The sequence below is a fragment of the Schistocerca nitens genome, chromosome 8 (genome assembly GCF_023898315.1).
Source record: "Schistocerca nitens isolate TAMUIC-IGC-003100 chromosome 8, iqSchNite1.1, whole genome shotgun sequence".
Classification (NCBI taxonomy): Eukaryota; Metazoa; Arthropoda; class Insecta; order Orthoptera; family Acrididae; genus Schistocerca; species Schistocerca nitens.
Window position 1 is genome coordinate 519,726,105 of NC_064621.1, and position 27,214 is coordinate 519,753,318.

The 27,214-nt window shown below is 39.0% G+C and overlaps 1 protein-coding gene across 1 annotated transcript; it reads left to right on the forward strand.

The window, feature by feature from the left end:
• The first annotated feature begins 1,137 nt into the window (after positions 1-1,137).
• On the forward strand, positions 1,138-24,479 carry LOC126199089 (dynein regulatory complex subunit 6-like). The gene is made up of 2 exons (XM_049935836.1): positions 1,138-1,475; positions 23,043-24,479. Exon 2 carries the CDS (start codon positions 23,056-23,058, stop codon positions 24,391-24,393), a length of 1,338 nt encoding a protein of 445 aa, XP_049791793.1. The 5' UTR covers positions 1,138-1,475; positions 23,043-23,055; the 3' UTR covers positions 24,394-24,479.
• Positions 24,480-27,214: the final 2,735 nt, after the last annotated feature.

Consider the following 27,214-nt stretch of genomic DNA (forward strand, 5'->3'; position numbering starts at 1 on the left):
GATTCCGTACAATATATTTTATTGTCCTACAAGGTACAAACTATGTTGTCACAAACGTCGATCAGAGCGAGTTAACTACAGGTCCAGAGAGAGAGGCTAATTGAGCTCCACAGGCATAAAGAGACTGCACATGTTCAATAATTATTGACAATATTAGTTTCTCAAACCTTCAGTATAATATCACACTGTCAATAACAGTGACAAAAATTGTCAATTGATAACGCAATTTTACAAGATTAGAATGTCGAATACCCAAAAGAAAGCGTGTACTGCAGTTATATTAGCTATCGCTTGCCACCAACGGAAAACAGCGAGAATGAGGAAATGGATCCGAGATTGCTTGAAAAAACCGGCGACTGGTCACATGTTAATTTACTGACTGAAATCAGAATTATGGACCCAAAAGATCATAAATTATTTTACGATGAGTTCTGCATCGTACGACAAGTAATAGAGAAGCAAAATACGTCAATGAGAGAGGCAATCGCATTCGACAAGAAATTGCGCGATGGACAGGTTACTCTAACGCTCTAGTTTAGTTCTGTAATATAAGAAAGTACAATTAGTAAAATTCTATGGAAACCTGTGAAGTAATTATATGTGCCTGGTACAGACCTGTGGAGACAATTAACGTTAAACTTTTTTATGCTTTGTGACAATTTGGTGAAAGAGACATTATTTCGCAGACCTGTTACTAGTCACTGCAGATATATGACGTATTTTACGAAATGGGAGCATTTTTCAAATCTGCTATGTACCACAACGATCTATACTATATTTTCAAATAAATGAAGCAAGCAGTGTAATACAGAATCCTTCGTTAACAGAACTAAAGTGGCACATGCAATGTTTTCCTTGCTTACGCCTATTAAAATTATTTTGTATTAAAAAACTCCTTAAAATTGAATTTGAGGTATGATACACACAACGGTGAATTGAAAAAAAAAATAATAATAAACAGTGCTCACTACGCCGCGTGGCTGGTTTCTGAAGCTCTTTCAACATATGAATAGAATTGTCAAATCGTCAAGATTTGACCTCACAGGTTAAGTATGTATTGACAATAATTAGAATATTTTGAGGTCCATCAATGCTGTTTATCATTATTAATAATATTGACAATACAGCAATAAGCGACCTCAGATGGTCAATATATTGACAGTTTGACAATACTATTGAATATGTGAGGCCCTCTATATATATCAGTGTACTGTCTGTAATTATCGTTATCAATATCTTTTGCGGCGCGTGAGATGTTACTTGCTGGATGTCAGCTGTATTTTATTGATCCAAGAAGTCATAATATGGTACAATTTGTACATATGATGTTGGGCAGTTGGATGTTGTGCGCTAATTTGGGGGCGTGTATGTAACTTGTCAGTTGATAAGCACGTTTAGTAAAGGATATATTGATATTGGACGATTTTATGCTACACTGAAAGTAGTGTTGATTTTCCAGTGGATATCTCACGCAGGTACGGGCCTTAAATTTCGTACTTATCTTTTAAAAACCATAGTGAACAACGATATGAACATTTATTTGTGTTTATAAGCAGGCATATTTTTGTATGACACAGAGTTTTGTGCGTCTCTTCCTGTTTATAGTGTGCCGGGATCGCTTTGGGCAGACGAGAATATCTGCGCCGCGCCTTGAAATGTGTTGTCAAAAAGTATTTTTTGAAGTGCCTGTACACGTTAGAAATGTAGCTCTCTTGCACAGATATACTTATTTATAAACATTGGTGCTTGTAACATGTAATGTATTCAGTTTTTCGTATTGCAGCACAAAGTAGACTAGTTTGTAAATCTAATGCAGTGAAAATATTGCTGAAATACCATCTTTTATAGTTTTAACATACCCTTTTTTTAATTTATTGGCTTTCGGTACACGCTCATACAGCCATCTCAACACGTAAAATACGATTTACATTTTGTTTTGACAACGCAGAGTGTCATCTCGCTACTTGAATTGTTATCTCACTTGCAATGTAGTGTTATTGTTCATTGAGGTTATGTCTACGATATCATTGTGAACTTCTGTCATTTCCAGACGTAGCACATAGCACACTGTGGTGTAGCTTATATTCCTAAAATCTCGGTGCCCCATTTTTTGTGTTAATTATTAAAATGTATCATGTGCAGTGTAAGTTAATGGATTTAGCATGCAGTTTATTGTTTAAACGAGTGCAGACGTGTTGCTTCTTGGTTCCAGTTTCAGAGTTCCCTTCAATGTGTGGCTTTTTTGTTAATCTGATGGACATTATTTGATTTAACCAATTTTAATGTAAAAATTTAATTTAAATTAATCTTAGTCAGCACTGAAACATATTGTTATTAGTTTGTAACAAATGTTTTGTCGCTTCTGCTCCAGTATTGAGCCTTCCACAATTTGCATACCTATTGTCTCCACTCTGTACAAACAGTCATTCTACCAACGTATTTATCTTGCTGTGATAGACGCCAGTTTCCTTAGCTACAGGTTTTCACCATTGTTTACTTCTGAATATTAACAGTTTTCGCCTAACATTGAGAATCTGTGATTCTCTTGGCTCATTGTGCTGTGCGTCTTTTTAAAACTGTTTTCTACGTGAAGTTCAAGAATGGACTTACTTGCAGCAGGTTTCTGAGCAATAAGTACTTTGTGTATATGTGTGGCATTGCCCCAGAAAATTAATACATATGATTTATTTTTATTTAGGCCTATTTATCTATTGTTCCGGTGATCCATGTTGTGACACTATTACGGGATATGGAACGTGTCAATGACATCAGTTAATGAAAGTACGCAGATTAACTTAATTATCTAAAACTTTTGTGACAAAAATAAGAAATTACACTTGCAGTGAATGTTGCTAAACTCAGATGATTGGGAAGATCTAGTATTTTATGTGATTTCCAATGAGGATGGTGAGAGCTTCAGTGATGGAAAAACTCAGGACTGGACTGAGGATTTCAAAGCCCGTAGAACCAAATACATAAACTGTGAAAGTAATCTCTACTAGGCCTGTCTTAAAGGAAATAATTAAAGGATTAAGAGGTAACAACTCCCCTAAAAGTTGAGGCACTAAATTGTTGATAGGCACATAAACAAGACTGGCTTGTTTATGTTTGTTTTCTACTTAGTACCTAAGATATTCATTGAGATGTTATCTTTATTTCTTATGATATTTATGTTGTGATCAGATCATTCCATTACTGCACCTGAAGGAAATGTGATTGGGCAGTAACTGATATTTCCCTGAGACCTCACAGGCAACAATTGTTGTATTTAGAGATGTGACGATTATGGGTAATAGTTGTGAACTGCAGAACGACTTACAGATTTGATTTGTCAGTGGTAGGTGTAAAAAAATTGTCATTGGTTGTCAATGAAAGCAAATACACACTAAGATAAAAAAATGACACACCATGAAACAGTTACACACAGATTTGTTACAAACTGATATTCGTAGAGGCATTGACAGAAAATGCGAAATTATACACTTTCAGCATGCAGCTGGCAAGGATAGTAAAGAGGAGATATGCCAATGCCATAGCATACAGTCTTTACGATTTTCATTCTGTGTTCTACGCAGAGTAACTAGGCCTCGCAGACAGTCACCTGAACAATAATGCAGATGTCAACATTTGAGAGAGAATGTGTAGTAGGGGACAAAGAAACACATTACTGGTATTTGATTAGGAGTGATGCTACTGTTCAATGATGTTGGCAGGAATGCGTGAACCATGGCTGAAAACAGACTAAAAAAAAATGGTTCAAATGGCTCTGAGCACTATGGGACTTAACTTCTGAGGTCATCAGTCCCTAGAACTTAGAACTACTTAAACGTAACTAACCTAAGGACATCACACACATCCATGCCCGAGGCAGGATTCGAACCTGCGACCGTAGCGGTCACGTGGTTCCAGACTGAAGCGCTTAGAACCGCTTGGCCATGTCAGCCGGCAAAACAGACTCGAGGAGGATATGGTTGACCCAGAGAGATGACAGAAAGTGACATCAGAACAATTGTGAGAGAGGCATTCGGAGTCCCAAAATCATCATCATCATCAATCTGATGGGCAGCTTGTGCTTCAATGATCATGAGGGCCATTTGTAGATGGCTCACAGAAAGGGAGCAGAGCTCACTACTATTGACCTCTGTACACCAACAAGCCAACAGTGGTGTCGGGCACATCTGAATAGGACTCTCATGGACTGGAGTAGAATTGTCTTTAGTGATGAGTCCGATTTCAAATTCAGTCCTGATGACCAGTGAAGATGTGTCTTCAGACAAGTGGTGGAATACTAACCTGACTGTTGCCCACCACAAGGTCTGACAACCAGGAGTGAGGGTCTGATGTACCATTTCATTTCATAGCACGACCACTTTGGTTGTCATTGCACACTTACAGTATAGCAGTACATCAAAGATATTCTGTGCCCTGTTTTGTTGGCCTTCATGGCAAGCCATCCTGACCTTACATTTCAGCAAGGTAATGCCCACCCACACTGCTTGTCTTTGTGCGTGCTAGACCCTGCCATGGCCAGCAAGGTTGCCAGATCTGTCCCCAGTTGAGAATATTTGGAACATTATGGGCATGGCTCTCCAACCAGCTTAGGATTGTGAAGATCTAACACTTAAGTTAGAATTTGGCACCAAATTCCTCAGGAGGACGTCCAACAACTGTATCAATGTAAACCAAGCCAGGTAACTGCTTGCATAAGGGCCAAACGTGGACCAATGTGTTGTTGACTTGCACAATTTGTGAAGTTATTTCTCTTGATTAAATCGTCCAATTTTTCTGAAATTTTAATCATTTGTTTGCTTGTACATGTCCGTCACATCCATCAGTTTCCTCTCCATTGGGATAATTCCTTCATGGTACTTTTTTTTTCCTTGGGGTGTATAATGTAATTTATGAAGGCTGACAACTTTTCTTTCTTATTTTTGCTATAAGTCATTATAAATGGTCTTGACGAACAGATATTAGATATTACTGTCCACAGAAACTTGGTAGAATCACCAAGTATCACTAGTTGTGTGGAAAGCTAAGATCCATTGTACAGATGTTTAGAAAATGTAAATCATTTTTTGAAGGATTGTTTACAAAAATCTTGAGTATTGTCACTTGGGGACAGAAGTGTTAATGGAAAGAATAGAGAAGGTTCAAGGAAGAGTGTCATAGCCAGCAATTTATTTGTTTTTTAAAAAATAAGAATGTCATAAATTCGTTTCACATCACACTCTTCCATGATTGGTAATATTATTTTTGGATGGCTCTTACTGTTGTAGCCACTGGTTTACAACCATGGTTATTAGCCCTAGAGGTTTTTCTCAGCTGGCCCTAAGCTCAGAGACAGACACTGACCAAAGGCCACTCAAACTGGCGACAGCCTCCTTTGTATTTTGATTTCTGTGTTGGTATGTGCATTTCCCATCTACCCTGCATAACTGCAGGGCCTTCCCCTACCCACCAACTAAGGATGCATCCGGTAGGGTTCAGAAACCGACTGGGCTTATTACTTTATTACATTCGAGTTTTCACCAATGATCGTAATTTGTGACAATCTTCAGGTCAGGTTAATGCAGTCTTGTTTTCTCACTAGCTATAAGGTCCTGTATCTGTTCTTATATGTGATGATTAAATAGACGAAGTACCTGTTGACAGAACTTAAAATGCCGAGTCTTTTGTTCCTGGAATAGATGGTATAGTGTCCACATATTGCAACATTTGTGGTAAGAGCCTGTCATGTAAGAACATATGAACTGCTGCCAACCTGTTCTGAAGATTATGTAGGCAGATGCAGCAGACATCCCATGAACAAGCAATGCATTTTATCACTAGAGACATTTATTGATTTTCTTCGCATGTCTGATTTTTGTGAAATAATGTAAGCCCTTCGTCAGTGGAGGAGAATTGCCAAATACAGTTATCTAAGGTCCAATTCCTACTCACATGTATTAAAATATTTCAGGTTTTTATGCAGTGCTCAGTGGGGAAACCCATCATTTCATGTTCATAGCTTCAGTGAAGGCACAGCTCACACCCTTGCTTGCTACTGACTGAAGTAAAATTTTGTTTTTGCATTTTTGCTGCATGTTGTTGTTGTTGATGTTGTTGTTGTGGTCTTCAGTCCTGAGACTGGTTTGATGCAGCTCTCCATGCTACCCTATCCTGTGCAAGCTTCTTCATCTCCCAGTACCTACTGCAACCTACATCCTTCTGAATCTGCTTAGTGTATTCATCTCTTGGTCTCCCTCTACGATTTTTACCCTCCACGCTGCCCTCCAATGCTAAATTTGTGATCCCTTGATGCCTCAGAACATGTCCTACAAACCAATCCCTTCTTCTAGTCAAGTTGTGCCACAAACTCCTCTTCTCCCCAATTCTATTCAATACCTCTTCATTAGTTATGTGATCTACCCATCTAATCTTCAGCATTCTTCTGTAGCACCACATTTCGAAAGCTTCTGTTCTCTTCTTGTCCAAAATATTTATCGTCCATGTTTCACTTCCATACATGGCTACACTCCATACAAATACTTTCAGAAACGACTTCCTGACACTTAAATCAATACCCGATGTCAACAAATTTCTGTTCTTCAGAAACACTTTCCTTGCCATTGCCAGTCTACATTTTATATCCTCTCTACTTCGACCATCATCAGTTATTTTGATTCCCAAATAGCAAAACTCCTTTACTACTTTAAGTGTCTCATTTCCTAATCTAATTCCCTCAGCATCGCCCGACTTAATTCGACTATATTCTGTTATCCTCGTTTTGCTTTTGTTGATGTTCATCTTATATCCTCCTTTCGAGACACTGTCCATTCCGTTCAACTGCTCTTCCAAGTCCTTTGCTGTCTCTGATAGAATTACAATGTCATCGGCGAACCTCAAAGTTTTTATTTCTTCTCCATGGATTTTAATACCTACTCAGATTTTTCTTTTGTTTCCTTTACTGCTTGCTCAATACACAGATTGAATAACATCAGGGACAGGCTACAACCCTGTCTCACTCCCTTCCCAACCACTGCTTCCCTTTCATGCCCCTCGACTCTTATAACTGCCATCTGGTTTCTATACAAATTGTAAATAGCCTTTCGCTCCCTGTATTTTACCCCTGCCACCTTTAGAATTTGAAAGAGAGTATTCAGTCAACATTGTCTAAAGCTTTCTCTAAGTCTACAAATGCTAGAAACGTAGGTTTGTCTTTTCTTAATCTTTCTTCTAAGAAAAGTCGTAAGGTCAGTATTGCCTCACGTGTTCCAATATTTTTATGAAATCCAAACCGATTTTCCCCGAGGTTGGCTTCTACCAGTTTTTCCATTCGTCTGTAAAGAATTTGTGCTAGTAATTTGCAGCCATGGCTTATTAAACTGATATTTCGTAATTTTCACATCTGTCAACACCTGCTTTCTTTGGGATTGGAATTATTATATTCTTCTTGAAGTCTGAGGGTATTTCACGTGTCTTGTACATCTTGCTCACCAGATGGTAGAGTTTTGTCAGGACTGGCTCTCCCAAGGCCGTCAATAGTTATAATGGAATGTTCTCTACTCCTGGGGCTTTGTTTTGGCCCAAGTCTTTCAGTGCTCTGTCAAATCCTTCAAGCAGTATCGTATCTCCAATTTCATCTCCATCTACCTCCTTTTCCATTTCCATAATATTGTCCTCAAGAACATCGCCCTTGTATAGTCCCTCTATATACTCCTTCCACCTTTCTGCTTTCCATTCTTTGCTTAGAACTGGGTTTCCACTGAGCTGTTGATATTCATACAAGTGGGTCTCTTTTCTCCAAAGGTCTCTTTAATTTTCCTGTAGGAAGTATCTATCTTACCCCTAGTGAGATAAGCCTCTACATCCTTACATCTCTCCTCTAGCCATCCCTGCTTAGCCATTTTGCAGTTCCTGTCGATCTCATTTTTGAGACGTTGTTATTCCTTTTTGCCTGCTTCATTTACTGCATTTTTATATTTTCTCCTTTCATGAATTAAATTCAATATTTCTTCTGTTACTCAAGGATTTCTGCTAGCCCTCATCTTTTTACCTACTTGATTCTCTGCTGCCTTCACTATTTCATCCCTCAAAGCTACCCATTCTTCTTCTACTGTATTTCTTTCCCCCATTCCTGTCAATTGTTCCCTTATGCTCTCCCTGAAACTCTATACAACCTCTGGTTCTCTCAGTTTATCCGGGTCCCATCTCCTTAAATTCTCACCTTTTTCCTGTTTCTGCAGTTTTAATCTACAGTTCATAACCAATAGATTGTGGTCAGAGTCTACATCTGCCCCTGGAAATGTCTTACAATTTAAAACCTGGTTCCTAAATCTCTGTCTTACCATTATATAATCTATCTGATACCTTCTAGTATCTCCAGGATTCTTCCATATATACAACCTTCTTTTATGATTCTTGAACCAAGTGTTAGCTATGATTAAGTTATGCTCTGTGCAAAATTCTACCAGGCGGCTTCCTCTTTCATTTCTTACCCCCAATCCATATTCACCTACTATGCTTCCTTCTCTCCCTTTTGCTGCTCTCGAATTCCAGTCACCCATGACTATTAAATTTTTGTCTCCCTTCACTACCTGAATAATTTCTTTTATCTCATCATACATTTCATCAATTTCTTCATCTGCAGAGCTAGTTGGCATATAAACTTGTACTACTATAGTAGGCGTGGGCTTCGTATGTATCTTGGCCACAACAATGCATTCACTATGCTGTTTGTAGTAGCTTACCCACACTCCAATTTTTTATTCATTATTAAACCTACTCCTGCATTACGCCTATTTGATTTTGTATTTATAACCCTGTATTCGCCTGACCAAAAGTCTTGTTCCTCCTGCCACTGAACTTCACTAATTCCCACTATATCTAACTTTAACCTATCCTTTTCCATTTTTAAATTTTCTAACCTACCTACCGGATTAAGGGATCTGACATTCCACGCTCTGATCCGTAGAACACGAGTTTTCTTTCTCCTGATAACGACGTCCTCTTCAGTAGCCCCTGCCCAGAGATCCAAATGGGGGACTATTTTACCTCCGGAATATAGAGATATGAAGTAATGTTTTCTTTTCTAAACTTGAGTGCAACTGGCCATTGTTCGAGGAAGTGGAACTGAATGGTGTCTGTATTCCAATGCTGAAAAAAATAAAAATGTACTAGTGCACCATGGGGTGATAGCAATAGTGGACAACAACAACCGACAACAGAAAATGTCTGGGGCAATATTTTAGCACTCACTCCCAAGAAACACTAAACCCTGCCCCATTCTCCTTGCAGTATCACTCAGGCCCTGAATTCCTCAACACATTGCCTCTCCAATGCTACGACTTTATTAAGTCGAACCTTGAAATATGATACTGTCTCGTTGGTATCCTCCTCGTATCATCCACTATCCAACTGTGACCATCTGTTGGTCTCCTGATTTCTCTAACGTCCTAGTCAAATTTTATGGCATTCCAAAGCCATTATTCCTATCCAAAGTCCTGCTGTAAATTTGCTCCATGCAGCCACCCACTACCATCTACTCCAGCCTCACTGCTGGTAAATCCGGTAATATCAAAGGTAGAACAACTTGCCAAACTGTGCATGTTGTTTGTCAGCTAGCCCGTAGCCCCTCCACAGTATTTTTATACAAACAAGCACCACTAAACTGGCTGAGCACATGAATGGGCATAGAGGAACTGTACGCCTTGCGGACACCCAGCACCATGTTGCTGGAAGTGCCTTCCAGCATAACACAAAGGACTTGGGTGCCTTCTACACCACATGGTGCGATTCTTCCACCCAATACTAGTGTCCCTGAAATCCAGAGAGGGGAACTTGTCCTCCAATGCATTCTTGCATCCCAACCCCCTTCTTGGACTTAACTTTTGTTAATATATTACCCCTGCCCTTTTTTCATCTTTTGGTTTCTAAATTTTTATTTATTTTGTCTCATTTCTTTTATTGCTTTCACTTATTATCTTCCTTCTCCTCCCTCCTCTCATTCTCATTATTGTTATTACTATAGCTTTTTCTTCCAGTCTGTAATTGCACTATTCATTTGTCTTCCTCAAATCCATCTTTGCATGCTACTCTTACTGATTGCAGCTGGCACAGTGTGTACCAATGTACTGTCTTTGTTCACCTCCTCTCTCTTACACCTCCAACTTCAGCTTACTCTCCTCATCCCTGCAACAGATGGGTGTGTCTCTTCTTGAGGTCTCGGTGATCTGCTCATACTTTTTAACCTTACCTAAACCAATTCCTCTCTCCTCCCTTGTGAAGGAACTAATAGTTTTGAAAGCTGTTGTGGGAATTTTTATGATGTGTGATGTCCACTCTAGAACTTATTGTAGATGACTCTTCAAACAGTTAGGTGTAATGACAACATTCACACGATAAATTTAGCCCCTTATGAAGTTTGTTGTCTACAATCAATAACATTTCAAAAATAGTGGTAACATTCGTAAATGTAATACGGGAAGAAGAAATAACATACAGTATCCATAACCAGCTTTAGTGTGATGCTGAAAGAAATGAGATATACAGCTGGTGTCAGTTAGCTATATATAACCTAATATTTGCTGTTGGTAAAGTTGCAGCTTCATGGGTGTCATTATATGCTGAGAGAAGATGGCGATTGAAATTCTCTACATTACTTTCACTTTTAAACAGTAACTGGCATCCAGGTTTTCCTTTCTGTGAAACTGGTCTATGCTGATTGAAAAATTTACCAATAAGTCAATGGTTTAACAACATACTTAGCAGTCATTTACCTCCCTGCTTTTATTAGACCAATGTATGTATACTTGTAGGTGTGTTGATATGTTATATATTTTATACCCTTCCTGAAAGGTTATTAGGGTTCCAGATATCAAAATTCTTGCAATACTGACTGATGTGACAAGCATTTGTGTTCTGTACAAGTTTTTGCTATCTAGTCTTGTTTAAAGTATTCATCCCCTATAATTCCAATGTAAGAGTTTGCTCACTCCTTCCACCCCTTTTTCCAGTCAAGAATTTGTATTGTGCTACACTTCTAACCAAAGATTCAGTTTTTAGAATTCAGCTGAGCTGAAATTGAAGTATTGATAGTTACTGTTTAGGTTAAGTTGTGCATCTTAACCCAATACATACATATTTTATACTTATTTTTATGCTTCTGTTTTTTCCCATCTATTTATTAAAAGATAATTAAAAATAATCACTCACCACATTCTGGATTGGACAGTCATGTAAACAAGATTTAGAGAGATGGGGGAGAGGGTAAGTGAGGAAGGGGCCTTATTGTTACTCATTGTTTTGCTTGTTTTCTAGCCAGATTTTGTCAGTATTGTATTAATACCATGGAAGTTAGAAATTTCCAAATATTGCTTAGAATGCAATGACAGTGGTCTGCTGTTTTCAAGCATATAGTGAATTACTGCTATTTCTGAATAGTTGAAGTTCCTTTGACTGAAAGCTGCTACTAGCAGTAGTGTTAGATTAACTCCCCTGAATAAGGTACCTGAGCTGTGCAAAGAATTTACGGTACCCCATTCCTCTCATTACACACTGGTTCTCTGATAGGTTTAGTTGCTCAGTTCAAGGAAAGTGGTTTTTGGAGACAGCTGTGAAGTGATCAACCTTTTATTATTTTCATAGAAGGGGGTGGAGGAAACAAATCTGTAAAAAATAAAACTCAAAACTAATGAACAACTGTATTTATTGACCACTAAACATACTAATTCTATCCTTTTTAGTAATGTGTATCTACAGTACAATTAACTGATAGATGTAGTTTGTATGGGAACTGTCCATATAATTATAATTTTAGGATACAATGCCAAGGGAAGCCATTTTCAGTTGCAGGGGGAATAGGAGGTATCAGTAAAATGTCCAGAATGAATTTTGATTGTGCAGTTGAGTTTGAGACGATCTGAAACTTCCAGGCAGGTTAAAGCCATGTGACACACCAGGCTTGAACCTGGGTGCTTTGCCTTTCATGGGCAAGTACTCTTATCAACTAAGCTCTCCAGGCACAAATGTGTGTCTCCTCAGTATTCTTTCTTTGGGAGTGCTAGTCTCCCATCAAATGCAGGAGAACTTATGTGAAATTTGAAGTTAGGAGATGGGTACTAGCTGAAGCAGAGTTGTGAGGTTGGATTGCAAGTCATGCTTGGATAGCCCAGATAGTAGAGAACTTTAGCATGATAGGCAAAGATCCCAGGTTCGATATCCAGTCCGGCAACAGTTATAATCTGCCAGGAAGTTTCAAAACAGTAAAATAGTTTTTAGGTTCCATAACAAATGGCTGTGGATATGCTTGCCATTAATTAATATCCATTATTTGTTGTGGCTTTTTTCAACTTGCTTCAAACTGATATTGGATTAAAATGTCTGTCTGTGTGGCATGGTAGGATGCAAGTTTGGTTTATGAAGATAAGAGGCAGAGGTGGGCGGATGGGCAGCAGAGCTGCCCTGCATTGTGCTATGTAACACATTTGAAGGTAGCTAAGGAAAAACTAGGCAAAAAGACAAGGCCCAACAGAAATCCTTGGGTAACAGGCCAAATAAAAATTCGACAGATGAAAAAAAAGAATAGCAAATGAAACAGATAAACTGGAAAATTGGCACTTACAAAACACTTACAGTGAGGAAGGTTGTGGCAGAATGTAAATAATTTAGAAGCTGAAAGTTAGAAACATTGAGTCAACAGCTGCATAAAAAAGAATGAAAACTTTTCTTGTTTTTAGATGAATCCTTTACACACACACACACACACACACACAAGATGAATCCTTTACACACACACACACACACACACACACACACACACACACACACACACACACCTACCTGTTACAGTTACATAGTGCCAGCTGATCACCCAATCCTGGGACTGCAGTTTGGCAAGTAGACTGGGGTGAGGGGTTGTGTCTAGAGATCTAAAACTGAATCAGTACAACTCTAAATGTTGAGGGTCAGATACACTACAAATGAAGGTGCTACTGTTAGGTCAATGCTAAATCACATTCCTTTTTCCCCCACTTCAGTTCTGGGTGTGTGAAGAGCCTGAGAATAATGGCACTGCAGTCACTTCCCACTTGTTGAGCTCTTCTCTCTTACTGAAGCCGGCTAGACTGAGACTAGTTGCGACGTAGTACGGAGGTTGAGTGCATGATCATGTTGCTGTAAATTAGCACTGACATGGTGAAATGACTGGTTGTTTGGGTCAGATGACCTCTAATGAAGCTGTTTTGTGAGACCAGGAGGGTGTATGACAAAAGTTAAGTGATGCATTGTATACAGTTGCAAATGTGTTTCATTAGAGAAGAGTGGATAGTCCACACTTTGCATGATAAACATACAAAGTTAAATCAATGTAAAAAACATGGGTATGTTATTGTTTTTCACCTCTAACATGAAAAAAAGTATGTGCTCCGTGCGAAGGAAAACTGGGCACAGAGTGATGTTACTGTTATGCCCCTGGAACCAAAAAGGACACTATATATAAAATCAGGGCGACCTGTGTTTATGGGCAAATAGTGAGCAATGTAGTTTTAGACCCACTGGTGAGTTTAAAGTGAGTATACAGAACTCATTTCTGATCTCAATTTTTGTTGGGTGGGTTTGGAGGAAGGAGAAAAGAAATGGGAAGCAGGAGGCACGGTGGCTGGCTGACAGCTCAGAGGAAGGCTCTGCGAACGTCGAGGAGTGCGGACGCTTAGCTCTGGGTGTCTCGCTGGGCGTTGGCTTGCTACGTTTACCTGTATTAACGTGCCACAGCAATGCCTGGGCGACATGGTTACCGTCGTCGCTGGCGGCGCAGCAGGTGTGTGGGATAGGAATGTGGGAGGAAGAAGCAACAGGTACACATCATAGCAGTGCAACATGTGGCCACTGGAGCCAGTGAGTTCATACTGAGCACAATGACAATTTTATGGAGTGGCTTTGGAGTGGGTGACGGGACAGAGAAAGAGGAAACTGTTGGGTAGAGGGTGTGGGTGCAGTGGGTTAGTGGAGATTTGAGGGCAGGAGGATTACTGTAATGAAGGATGTTTTGCAAGGATAACTCTCATCTCCATAGTTCAGAAAAGTTCGTGCAGATGGAAGGGTTCCAGGTGGGATGGAATGTGAAGCAGCCATTGAACTTGATAATTTTATGCTTAGTGGCACGCACCATCACTAGGAGGTAGACACTGGGAGGAGGTCATTTTAACTAGGCTGCATATTGGGCACTGCCTTTTTAGCCATCGTCATTTGACAATTGGCACTACCCCACCACTTCGTACACATTGTGCCCAAGTTTTATCTCTCTTCCACTTCATGACGGAATGCCTATTTTTTAACCGTTTACATTCCCATTTGGGTTTGCTGTCTGAGTTATCGGCCGTTTTAGCAAATGACACACAGGCTGTCAACCGAATTTTGCTTTTTATCTGCCAAAGCATTATGGTGAAGGCCATTTAATTTTTAGTTTTGGACCTCCATTTCTGTATTTTTTTTTTGTTTTTTTTTTTTTTTTTTTAGCCCTTTCTCCACATGCCTGTTTTAGGTGTCTTCTCTTATGTCAGTTGGGACTGACATATAGCCATTTTTAAACTCCTCTTCGTGTTCTATAGTTTTGACTTGGACGCATATGACCCCAGTTGTTTTTTGCGCCCTAAAGCAAAACAAAACCCAACAGGTGGCCGACTCAGCTCTGGACCACAGTTTGGCAGTGGCCAGTCATGCTGGTGGACAGGTGGCTGATGGTCATACCTACATTAAATGTTGTGGAGTAATTGCAGTGGAGGTGATATATGACATGGCTGCTTTCACAGGTGGCCCTGTTACTGATAGCCTATGGCAGGAGTAGGATGCGCTTGCTGAATGAATTGAGCAGGTCTGGATTTTCTACAGGGAATGACCCCTTTAGCTAGTGGTTGGGTATTGCGATAGGTGTAGGGGTGGATTGGGATATGTTGTAGGCTGGGTAGGCGGTAGAATACAACTTAGGAGGTGTAGGAAGAACTGTAGGTAGGATGTCACTGATTTCTAGGTATGATGATAGATAGTTAATCGAAGCCGTGGCGAAGATGGGAAATCTGTTTGTGGACTAGGCTTGGGGGACACTGCCTGTCTTTGAAGGTTTTTCAGAGACCGTCAGCATTCTAGGCAAGAGAACACAGGTGGCCAGTCTATATAGGAGTAAATTTTTGGTGTGGAAGGGGTGACAGCTGTCACACTGCAGGTATTGTTGGATGTTTGTCCATCTCAAGAGTTTGGCTTATTTCAGTGGGAGCACTGTAAAGAGCTACAATGTGGTGTCCAGGATTGTTGGACATACAGGACAGGCTCAGCAGCAGTCTTTGACTGTTCCCTGGTGATGCTGTAGTGTATGGGAAGGTGTCTTCCTTGTGTGATTGTAGGAGGATCCAAGATGATCTAGACAAAATTTCTAGTTGGTGTGATGAATGGTAGCTTGCTCTAAATGTAGAAAAACGTAAGTCGATGCAGATGGGTACAAAAAACTGTCTAGTAATGTTCAAATATAGTGATAGCAGTTTGCTGGTCAACACAGTCCCCTTGATTAAGTATCAAGGTGTAATGTTGCAAAGCGATTTGAAATGGGATGAGCTTGCAAGGATGGCAGTAAGGAAGGTGAGGTCATCTATGATTTAGTGGGACAATTTTAGGAAAGTGTGGTTTATCTATAAAGAAGACTGTATATAGAACATTAGTGTGAATCATTTTTGAGTACTGATTGAATGTTTGATATCACCACCAGGTCGGATTAAAGGAAGACAGCAAAGCAATTTAGAGACGGGCTGCTAAATTTGTTACCCCTAGTTTCGATCAACACGCGAGATGCTTCATGAACTTAAGTGAGAACCCCTGGGGAAAAGATGGTGATCTTTTCATGTAAAACTCTTGAAAATTTATAGACCCAGCATTTGGAGTTGACTGAAGAATGACTCTGCTGCCACCAATGTACATTTCACATAAGGACTGTTAAGATAAGAGAAGTTAGGGCTCGTATGAAGGCATATGGACAGTAATTTTTTCTCACTCTATTTGCAAGTGGAATTGGAAAGTAAATGACTAATAGTGGTATAAAGTAGCATCACCCATGCAGCATATGGTTGCTTGCAGAACATATATGTATATGTATTGATTTTGGGAAGTATGTAGAAGGAGGGAGTGAGTAAGTGGGATTGTTGGGATGAGGTGGCAGATAGATTCAAGGGTAGGTGTTTGGGACAGGCTTAAGGATTTGAGTAGGATTTTTTGGAGTATATGTTGGACACATTGTATGGGGTTGCAATGGCAGAGCTTGTAGGCGGATGCCTTCTGTCTGGTAGTCATTGTAGTCACTGTGATTCATGACAACAGTTCTTGTGCCTTTGTCTGCAGGGTGGAGAAATAAATCAGGGTCTGTCTTGAGGTTATGGATGGCTATTCTTGCTTCTCCTGAGAAGTTCGTATTCCGAAAAAGGAAGTTTGTGGTAAGAAATTCCTGGAAGATGACATGGTCCTCCTCAGTTCAATGGACATTCTTGGACATTCACCTCCAACTGTCTGATGGCTCCATCCATACTTCTCTCCATATCAGACTCACTAATCGTCAACAGCGCCTGCATTTTCATACCTGTCATCTCTTCCACACCATAAAATCACTCCCATGTAACCGGGCCACCCATGGATAGCATACCTATAGTGACAAGAATTCCCTTGCCCAGTATGCTTATATTCTTGTAAATGCCTTCACAGACAAGCACTATCCCCCCAAGTCCACAGATTTCCCATGCTGTACCCTCACACACCCCTAATCCGTTCAACATACCCAAGAAACAGCTGTAAAGTGGCCTGCCCTCCCCCAGCCCACCTCACCCAATATCATTCTGGACCGGAGCAACCGAACCATGTCCTTTCCCAGAGCTTCAGTTATCTATCATTGTACCTGGAAATGAGGAACATCTGTTGTACTGTCACAATCCTGACCACCTCTCATAGAGTGGTACTCTACTGTCCATCCATCCTACACAACATCCTGGTCCATCCCTATGCCACTCCCAGTCCCGACCCCTTTCCGTAGGGATCATATCCCTGTGGAAGATGTAAATGCGAAACCTGACCTATACACCCACCCGATACATCCCACTCTAATCTTATCGCACAAGAGCGTGGGCCACATGTGAAAGTAGCCATATTGTACATCAGCTCTGCTGAAATTTCTGCGCAGCATTTTATGAGGATATAACCACCAATCAGCACTCCACCAGAACGAATAGCTACCACCAAACTGCGGTGTAGAGCAGAGTTGACCACATGGTGGTGAGCACAACATGCAAGAGTGCAGTGGGTGCTTCATAGCCTGTGTCACGTGGATCGGTATTATCCTTGCAACACATTCTTCATTCCTGTAATCCTCTTTGACTCAACCTTTGCTAAACCACTGCACCAACACAGTCTTCCATTCCTCTGTCCTATCATTCTCTCCTAGTCCACTCCTTCACATCATTGTCATTGAGAACCACACACACACACACACACACACACACACACACACACACAGGCTCTGGTGTTCACAAATTGCACTCCTATGTCACACGCTTATTGCCTCTCTCTCCCACATTCCTTTCCCGCACACTGCTGCCTCTCTCCGAACCATCAGCCTCCGTTCCCCAACCATGTCTCCTGATTTTCACCTCTTTTCTCCCTCTACCCACTCTATACCCAAGACAAAACAGCACCTCACCTCAGTCTACCTCCCAAACAGCAATCCTAGCATTGTGCATTCAGCCAACACAAGTACTAAATATAAGACAGATGAAATACCTTCAGAATTCAAGAAGAATGTAACAATCCCAGTTCCAGGAAGGTAGGCACAGATGAATGTATTCATTAGTTTAATAAGCCATGGTTGCAAATGCTAACGTGAAGTATCTGCAGAAGGATGGGATGACTGAGAGAAACTAATTTGGGCAAAAATAAGTTTGGGTTCCAGAGAAATGTAGGAGCATGGTTGGCAATATTTACCTTATGACTTGTCTTAAGACATGTTGAAGAAAGGCAAACCCACTTTTATAGCATTGTTGTATTCAGGAAACACATCTGACAAAGTTGACTGGAATGCTCTCTTTGCATTTCTGATGCTACCAGAGAGGGTATACTGGTACCAAAAGATTGTCTTTAATTTGTATGGAAACCAGATTGCAGTTCTAAGAGTTGGAGGACATGAAAAGGAAGCAGTAATCGAGAAGGGAGTTGTAACCTGTTCCTTCATATTATTAAATCTGTACATGGCACTAGAAGTAAACAAAACTTCAGAACAATGTAGAAATTGAGGGAGAAGAAGCAAAAAAATAAATGTTTGTCCGGTAACATTGCAGTTATTATAAATGGCAAATGACTTGGAAGGACAGTGGAATGCAGTGGATAGTATCTTCAAGGGAGGTTGTAAGGTGAACATTAATAAAAGTGAAACAAAGCTAACTGAGTTTAGTTGAATTAAGTCAAATGATGCCGAGGAAACTAAACTACGAAATGAGATTCTGAAAGTAGTTGACAGTTTCTGATATTTGGGCAAAAAAATAACAAATTGTACTGTAAACATAAAAACTGGCTTGCTCTGCATTCTTGCGATCCCAGTGCAGTAGGACCTATGGAATATAAAATAAAATAAAATCATTAACAATGGCAGAAGGAAAGAGGATATAAAATGAATATAGGCTATAGCAAGAAAAGCTTTTCTGAAGTATGTTGACATTAAATATAAATTCATTATGAGGTATTGCCTGAAAGTATTTGTTTGAAGTATCTTTATAAGGAGGTGAAACATGGACAGTAACAGTAACAACAAAGAGGCATTGAATCAAATTGGGAACAAAAGAGCTTTTGGCATAGCTTGATTGAAGGGAGGTTGATTGGACACATTTGCAGCTGAAGAAATAGGAAATTTTCAGAGAGAGAGAGAGAGAGAGAGAGAGAGAGAGAGAGAGAGAGAGAGAGGGGGGGGGGAGTAGGGGGAAGAGGTAATGCTGTTGAGGGAGACAAAGAGTTGAATGTAGTAAGCAATTTCAGATGGATGTAGGGTGCAATAGCTGTGCAGATATTAAAAAATTTGCACAACCTAGAGTGATATGGACATCAGCATGAAACCAATCTTATAATTGATGACCAAAACAATAACAACTTATTGCTAAACAGATTAAAAATAGCATTCAGTAACATTATTAATTATTTACTTTGGTTCACTCCATATTAAAACAAACCTGCACCAAGAACTCGTAACATCTGCAAGGTGGCTTGGAACTGCTTCATAACACAGTTTGAAAGAAATAAGCCTGGCTGTCCAATACAACATTTACTATCCACTGTAATAGCTACTGCAATGCCTTTAATGTTTTGCTAGATCTGTAATGTTGATAGTGGCCTACAGGTAGTAATGGCACAAAGTCTTTCAACTAATATAGACTTACGTCAACTCAGAACCAGGGAACTCAGCAATGAGGAAAAGTTTGACAAATAAAATGGATATATTTTGTTATATTCTTCATGGTTTTTCCATTTGTCTTTCTGAAAATAAAAATAGTTGTCCCTCTATAATGAATGATGAGTTGGGTTAGGTAACATGGAAAGAAGTTGGTATTATATGGCACAGTTCTTGTGTGTAGGATAAACTAATAAGGAGCATTCTACTGTGAAAGTATATTATAGAATTTTATTATTACTGTATGTTTCATTTTCACTGGGCTCGATTCTTTATCTAAATAATTTTTGACTATGTAATGTCTATTATTTCAGATATGCTTAAATGCATTTTTTAACGACTGAAAAATTTTCCACACTGAGTGAATTTGGACAGATTAAAATATCCTATTATTTTGCTTTCATCACTGTACGGTTTTGGCTGTAAATCTTTCTATTGATGATTGTATAGAGTAACCCATCAGAATGGGCATATGTGATTTGGAGTTAAAGTATTCATCAAATCGGACAATAGTAGAACTAAAAACAGGATAGCAAGTGCATCTTGAATAATAATGATGTAACAAATAATTGAAAGAAAGTACTGGACTATGTATATGAAAATAAAGGTGTATTTTAATCCATCTAATGCCAATCAGTTTGGCAGACTAATTGTTGAGATAATTTTTGGTGGCTGCGGATCTTATTGCAACCAAAAATAGGTATTTTTAATATTTCAATTTTAGTTATTTGTTTAACGTAATTGGGATGTTTATCATGCCATTTTATTCCCAAGTAGATGCTCTTTTAAATTTTTCTTCAAAAGTGGTTAGTGACTGTGGATACAGATGTTAATGAAATAATTATTAATGTTTCTTGTCACTATGAAAGTGTTACTGTGTTCCAGCATGTGACATGTCACAAATAGAATCACCTCACCAGAGTCTATAAACATATCTATACAATGAGTCTTTTGTATAGTGAGCCTTTTTTTGAATCGCCCTTTCTTGTAGTTTGGAAATGATACCAATATTTTGTGTATTTGATACCCAAAAAGTGATTCTATAGCCGAAAATTAGATATACATGGGAACAGTATGTGACCATAAGACACTGATTGTTTCACACTGTTAACAGGACTCTGAGGGTGTAACATATTGATGATAATCTCTATGCCAGTATCTCATTTTTCCTTAGCTTTAAAGCTAAATATGACAGAGTTCATTCACTGTCATACCTAGATATCTTTGGCTTCATTGGGGACAATAAATCTTGTCCTATACACTAATCAGCCAAAAAATGATGACCACATGCTTGATAAGAGTGTTGGCTCACTTTTGGAACACAACACAAGTGCTATTCTGCATGGCACTGATTCAATAAGTTCTTGGTAATTTCTGGAGGTACATGGCTGGCAGCAAAAGTGTGCAAACGTCACGCAATTCCTGTAAATTACAGGCCAGTGATTAGTGGCCACAGATCTGGCACCTGATAGCACCCTGATGGGTTCCATTGAGTTCAGATCTGGTGGATTTGATGGCCAAGATATTGAGGTTCACTGTCGTGCTTCTCCTTCAGGGAAGACATTGGGCATGAAGGAATGTGTGTGTTCCACAGTAAAAATACGCCGTCTACAACTGTGACGGAGTCTTCAATTACTACCGTAGGTACCATGGAAGCCCAGGTGAATATCCCCCATAGCATAATACTGCCTCCACTGGCCTGCATTCAAAGTGCAGTTCATGTTCCAAGTAACCATTCACCTGGCTGACAGCATATCTGGGCAAGACCACTGACTTGTTATAACAAGAAACATGATACATCCGATCAGGTGATCGATTTGCATTGATCCGTGGTCAAATATTGATCATTCTATGCTCACTGGAATTGTAACTGATGGTGACTTTGGGTCAACATAACAAGTGGGAGTCATGTGCTACAGAGTCCCATGTTCAGCAATGTGCACTGAATGGTATGTTGCAAAACACTTGTACCTGCACCAGCATTGTACTCTGTCAATAGATCTGCCACATATTGCCATCTATCCTACTTTACAGATGGGAGCAAGCATTTGATCTCCAGATTAGTGATTAGGTGTGGATGTCCAACAACTTGTGACCTACACATGGTTTTACTGTCCTTCAATATTTTTGTGTGGAGGCTCATGACAGTTACACACAAAAATGCTACCAGTTTCTCCTTTTGAGATAATCTGTCCCAGATGCCAGACCATAACAATGTGCCTTTTTTTCAAAGTCTTTTACGTCAGTGGATATCCCTACCTGCAGTCTTAATCATCACTATAATGATTCTCTATTCATCTATTCTTCACTTATATACTTTCCTTACCATATCGCATCCCTACAGTGCCACCAGGCATCTTTGAATTTAGCGATGGACAGTTGTCATAAAGTTTCAGCTTGCCAATGTAGATTCATGGTATAGTGGTGTGCAATTGTGATTCAGTCATAGCATCAGCGGTAATCGAGAAAGAAATGGCAACAAAAATAAACATAGTAGTCTACAGGTTAGGTAAAATTCCCCATAGTTTGCACAGGTTATGTCTGAAACTGGAGATAGAAATATTTGAATTTGTCATAAATCTGTTGGTGAATTGTAACTCGAGTTCAGGCAAATAGTTTACTGAGCTCTACAAAAATCAGTAGGCTACTAAGAAGAATAACAAGAGATGTAGAAATCACTGTTACACTATTACACCAGCAAAAGTACAAAGCTGTTAAAGGTGAAGGCAAATTGTAAAAGTGCAAATAGACTGAAGTTAGTAGAAACACACTTGGCTCCTATAAGGATCATGCTTTACTGTAAGAAATAATGTAGCAGATCCTCAGTTAAAATCCTAAGAAATATTAGCAGTGTCTAATGTTGTCAGTGGCATATAAGTTAATGCCCAGATTCTCACTGGAAATTCGGGGACCAATGTAAAAGTCAGCAAAATGTAAGCTGAAATGCTGACCTTCCAAATATTCTCTGACAAAGTGAAATTTCGTACTCATAGGGACATACAGCTTTTAAAAAATAATGTAATGATACAGAGTGCCTAGTATTGGGCTACCATATTTTAACAGTTTATTTTAAATACCAGATTGAGCAGATTCTGTGGCCTACTTAGAGGTTACACATCCTGGTGTTTTCCTCCAGTCTCAGTGAAGGTGGTAAGGAAGTTTCAAACTATTCAATCAGGCTAGTTGTCTGCTGTTTGTAGACAACCAGGCAATATTCGTTGTACATAAGCATATGTTAATATTGAATGTCATCTAGTTTGTTAAATACGAAGTGTGTCTGCATGAGCTTATGGTTTTAAACTATCTTGAAAACTGTAAGTACCATGCTCTGTCTGCTGTAATATATGGCCCATAGTTCACATAGTGATTTTGTGTTTTTAGTGTGTTATAGTATGTTTAGATTAAATCTCCCATGCTTAATCCATGCATAGAGTTATTTAATTAATTGTTGTAATTTTTGCTTAAACTGCATTTGTGTAATTTTTGTTCCTACATCCCTTCATAATTATTGTAAAAAAGCCCAAACTTTAATTATCTATTGGCAGTCCAAGCTTTTGCTGTGTATGTCAGTGCTCTTTAAAATTAGATAATTTCTATTTTTCAGGTCATTGAATCTGATGGATGATCCTCCACTTAGCATAAACGATCTTCCAAATGAAATTTTGTTGCAGATCTTTTTTTATCTTTCTGTTGAAGATATAGCACTTAATGTTCAATTTGTTTGCAGTCGTTGGTCTGAAGTGTGTTCAAATGATGTACTGTGGAAGAACAGCTGTTTAAGTGTAGAGGGAAGTGCATCCATTCAATATGTTGTGTCACTGTTAAAAAAAGTTCCAAAATTGCAGTGTTTTTGTATCTGGTTTAGATCATCAGGAGAAGTTCTTAACAGATTAGCAGAATTCTGCAAAGATTTGCGTAAATTAGACTTCTGTGTGCCTCAGCTTGAGTTACCTTATGAAGCATTCAAGAATCTTGTTTCAGAATGTCCGAAACTGGAGGAAATTACTATCCCAGGATCTGCACTAGTAAGAGAAGAATTGGCAGAACTTGTGGGCCAATGGGAGTACCTGAATGACATTTATCTTATAGGCAGATCAGACAAACCCATTGCACTGAAGTATTTAGCAGAGGGCTGCCCAGCGTTACAGCATTTACACATGCGTTATGTTGTGTGCAATTTTACTGAACTAGAATATTTCTTAGAGAAAAAGAAGAACAAGCTATTGACTTTAAGCATTAGCCCACTCACTCAAGATGGCAGATGTGTGATTCCTCTCCTTGACATTTGTAAGGACAGGCTGGAAAAACTGCAGTTGGAAGACAGCAAATATTGCTACATTGAGTCACACAATTTTGGTATCATAAAAACACTGAAAAACTTGAAGGCCCTAAGCATAAAAATTCCTCGTGGTGTAAGAACAGATGTGATGTCAGATATTTTTGAAGAAAAGGCATTGTGTCAGTTACAAGAACTTGAACTAAACAATTATGCAGAAATAAATGATACTCTGGTTAACACTATTTGTAGTAACTGCCCAAATCTCTTGAGATTGGCTCTCAGATATTCAACACGTATTAGTGATGATGCAATGAGGAATCTACACAAATGCAAGAACCTGGAAGATTTAGATTTGTATTATTGCACAGAACTTACAGATGTCGCTGTGGACTTTGTTTTAAAGTGTAGTAAATTGAAGTACCTCAATCTTGGTTTCTGCAAACTAACAGAGAAAAGCTTAACACGTCTTATAGTTCTGACTGAACTTAGAGAACTGATCCTTGATGCAATTAATGTTGCAAGTCTTCCCTTGCAAGTTTTTCCTCAACATTTGATGAACCTTAGAGAGCTTAAACTTGATTACTGTATGGACATTGATAATGAAGCACTAGCTATTCTCTGTGCTGAAATGCCTCATTTAAGAGTATCAAAAAAACAAGCTGAACTGTGTCCTTGACTGCTTCATATTCTTATATCATTATTAAAAAGCTTTGCTAAAAACGGTGACATTTCTTTGCTGTGAATATTGTATTTATCACTTATAATATTGTTTTCATGTCAGTCACAGATATTTTAAGTGTAATGAAATAATAAAAGTGTTTATATTATCTGTCTTTTATTTACACAATATACACATTTTAAAAATGAATCAAAAATACTTATGGACAGCTACAGTAATCAAATAAACAAATCTTTGAATGTTGTTTACTCCCATAAATATACACTCGCGCACACACACACACATCCATCCACACATATACAGACATATTTAAAGACAAAGAGTTTGGGCAGAGATGTCAGTCGAGGTGCCTCGACTGACATCTCTGCCCAAACTCTTTGTCTTTAAATATGTCTGCTTGTGTCTGTATATGTGTGTGTGTGTGTGTGTGTGTGTGTGTGTGTGTGTGTGTGTGTGTGTGTGTGTGTGCGTGCGCGCGCGAGTGTATACCTGTCCTTTTTTCCCCCTAAGGTAAGTCTTTCCGCTCCCGGGTTTGGAATGACTCCTTACCCTCTCCCTTAAAACCCACATCCTTTCGTCTTTCCCTCTCCTTCCCTCTTTCCTAAAAGATGAGGCAACAGTTTGCTGCGAAAGCTTGAATTTTATGTGTGTGTTTGTGTTTGTTTGTGTTCCCTGTTTTGGGAGGAGGTAATATAGAGCATAACAAGAAAAAAATTGTCTAGTAACTGTGGACTCTAAAATGCGTACCTTAAGAGCTGTGAGCACTTCTTCAATAGACGAGAGGTCTTTCACAGTAGTGAGCTTAACAAGTGCTCATAGCCCTGAAGGTACGTACTTTAGAGCCCATGTTTACTGGATATTTCTTTCTTATTTTGATCCATACTACCACTTCTCAAAATATTGAAAGTAAAGAGCTTGCAGTAGAAGAGATTTGTTTAACGCTGTCAAAGATGAGGAACTGCTTGTGCTTGTTGCTGAGAAGCAATACTGAACTGCAAGCTCTGCACACTTCTTACATGTTCCATACCTATTCCAAATGATGATCAAACAATGGAAACTCCAGGCAAGAATATTAACAATGTAGGAAAAAATAGATTGCTACTTACTGTAAAGAAGGCACGTCATGTTGCAGACAGGTGTGATTAAAAGACACACATAGCTGTCAGCTACAACCTTTGTCACTACTAGAGAGAGAGAGAGAGAGAGAGAGAGAGAGAGAGACACACACACACACACACACACACACACACACACACACACACACACACAATGCTGGCCTGAGATGCTAGAGTTGGTGTGCATGTGTACTTTCTTTTGTGTGTGTGTGTGTGTGTGTGTGTGTGTGTGTGTACACGCACTTCATTTTACTGACGAAGGCTTTGACTGAAACCTGTATGTGAGTGTTTTTTAATCATGCCTGTCTGCACCTTGATTTGTTTTCGTTACGGTAAGCAGCAATCAATCTTTTCCAAATGATGATCAGGTTTTCGTGTACCACCTACGCTGTATATACTAATGTATCACGCTAAAATGTGATCATAGATATTTTCCATCAGATATCTTGGACATATGTGACTTGTATCCATAAATGTATGGTGTTGTAGGAAAATGGTTAATATTCAGGGATATGACATGAACGATTATTCGAAGCAAGAAAGTCTAGTAAACATGAGCTCTAAAAAGCAAACTTTAACAGGTGCAAGCACTTCATCTTTGACAGTGTTAAACAAATCTCTTCTACTATAGGCTCTTTTACTTTCAATATTTTGAGAAGTGGTAGTATGGATCAATATAAAATAGAAGTGTCCAGTAAACATGGGCTCTAAAGTGCATACCTTCAGGGCTATGAGCATTTGTTAATCTTCACTACTGTGTAAGTCATCTCTTCTACTGAAGTAGTGCTCATAGCTCTTAAGATATGCATTTTAGAGCTCATAGTTACTAAACAATTTTTTCTTGTTATGGTCCATACTACCTCCTCCCAAAACATGGAAAGCAAAGAGCTCGTTGTAAGAACAGATTTGTTTCACAGTATTGAGGATGAAGATGTACTCAAAGCTCTTAAGATGTTAATTTCAGAGCTCATGAATGTGGATGCCTGCTTGATCAGTTGTTATTTTCATTTGGTAGTGACTATAGAACTCCTGACTATTGAGTTAGTGAGGTGCATATCAGAATTTAAGAAAACAGCGATTTAATTTTTGCAATTATGTTATGGTTTTTATTTTGTGTGTAATGGTTTTCTGACATATTGTGATAACTTTTCAAAGAAAGATCATTTCTCTCTTAAGTTGGACCATCAGGGATAAATTTTCTGCAGCCACTCGCTATCTGCAATTAGGATGCTTTTAGTAGCACAATGTAAAATATTCAATGTATTAAATGTAATTTCTCTAATCTTAATACATACACATCTGCACTGAAAGTTTTAGAAGGAATGTACGGTGCATTTATAGTGGCTTGTTTTACATTAGTTCTGTAAGGCAAGAAACAACTACTTCAAAAAGAGCTATACCATTTTTAGAACACTAATTAGTTGCTACTCTTCATGAATCTAAGCCACTACGTACATTTCCCAATAGTAAATGAGCTGCTACACCGTTCTTATCTGCTGCTGTTAACAGTAAATACCAGTAGTTACTGTGCTTTCTGAGACTTTAAAAAGGAATTTATGAAATAAGGGCTTGGGATAAGACAGTTTGCTTTTTAGGATCTTGCTATTTTAATCTCTTGTTTTTTGTGCCAGCAGCTAATAGGGTAGGGGCACAGTTTGTTCTAATTATAACAGGAGCCACAATGCTTAAATCTAGAGCAGATT

Coding starts and splice junctions, on each gene's coding strand:
- LOC126199089 (XM_049935836.1), top strand. CDS start 23,056: ATGGATGATCCTCCACTTAGCATAAACGATCTTCCAAATGAAATTTTG.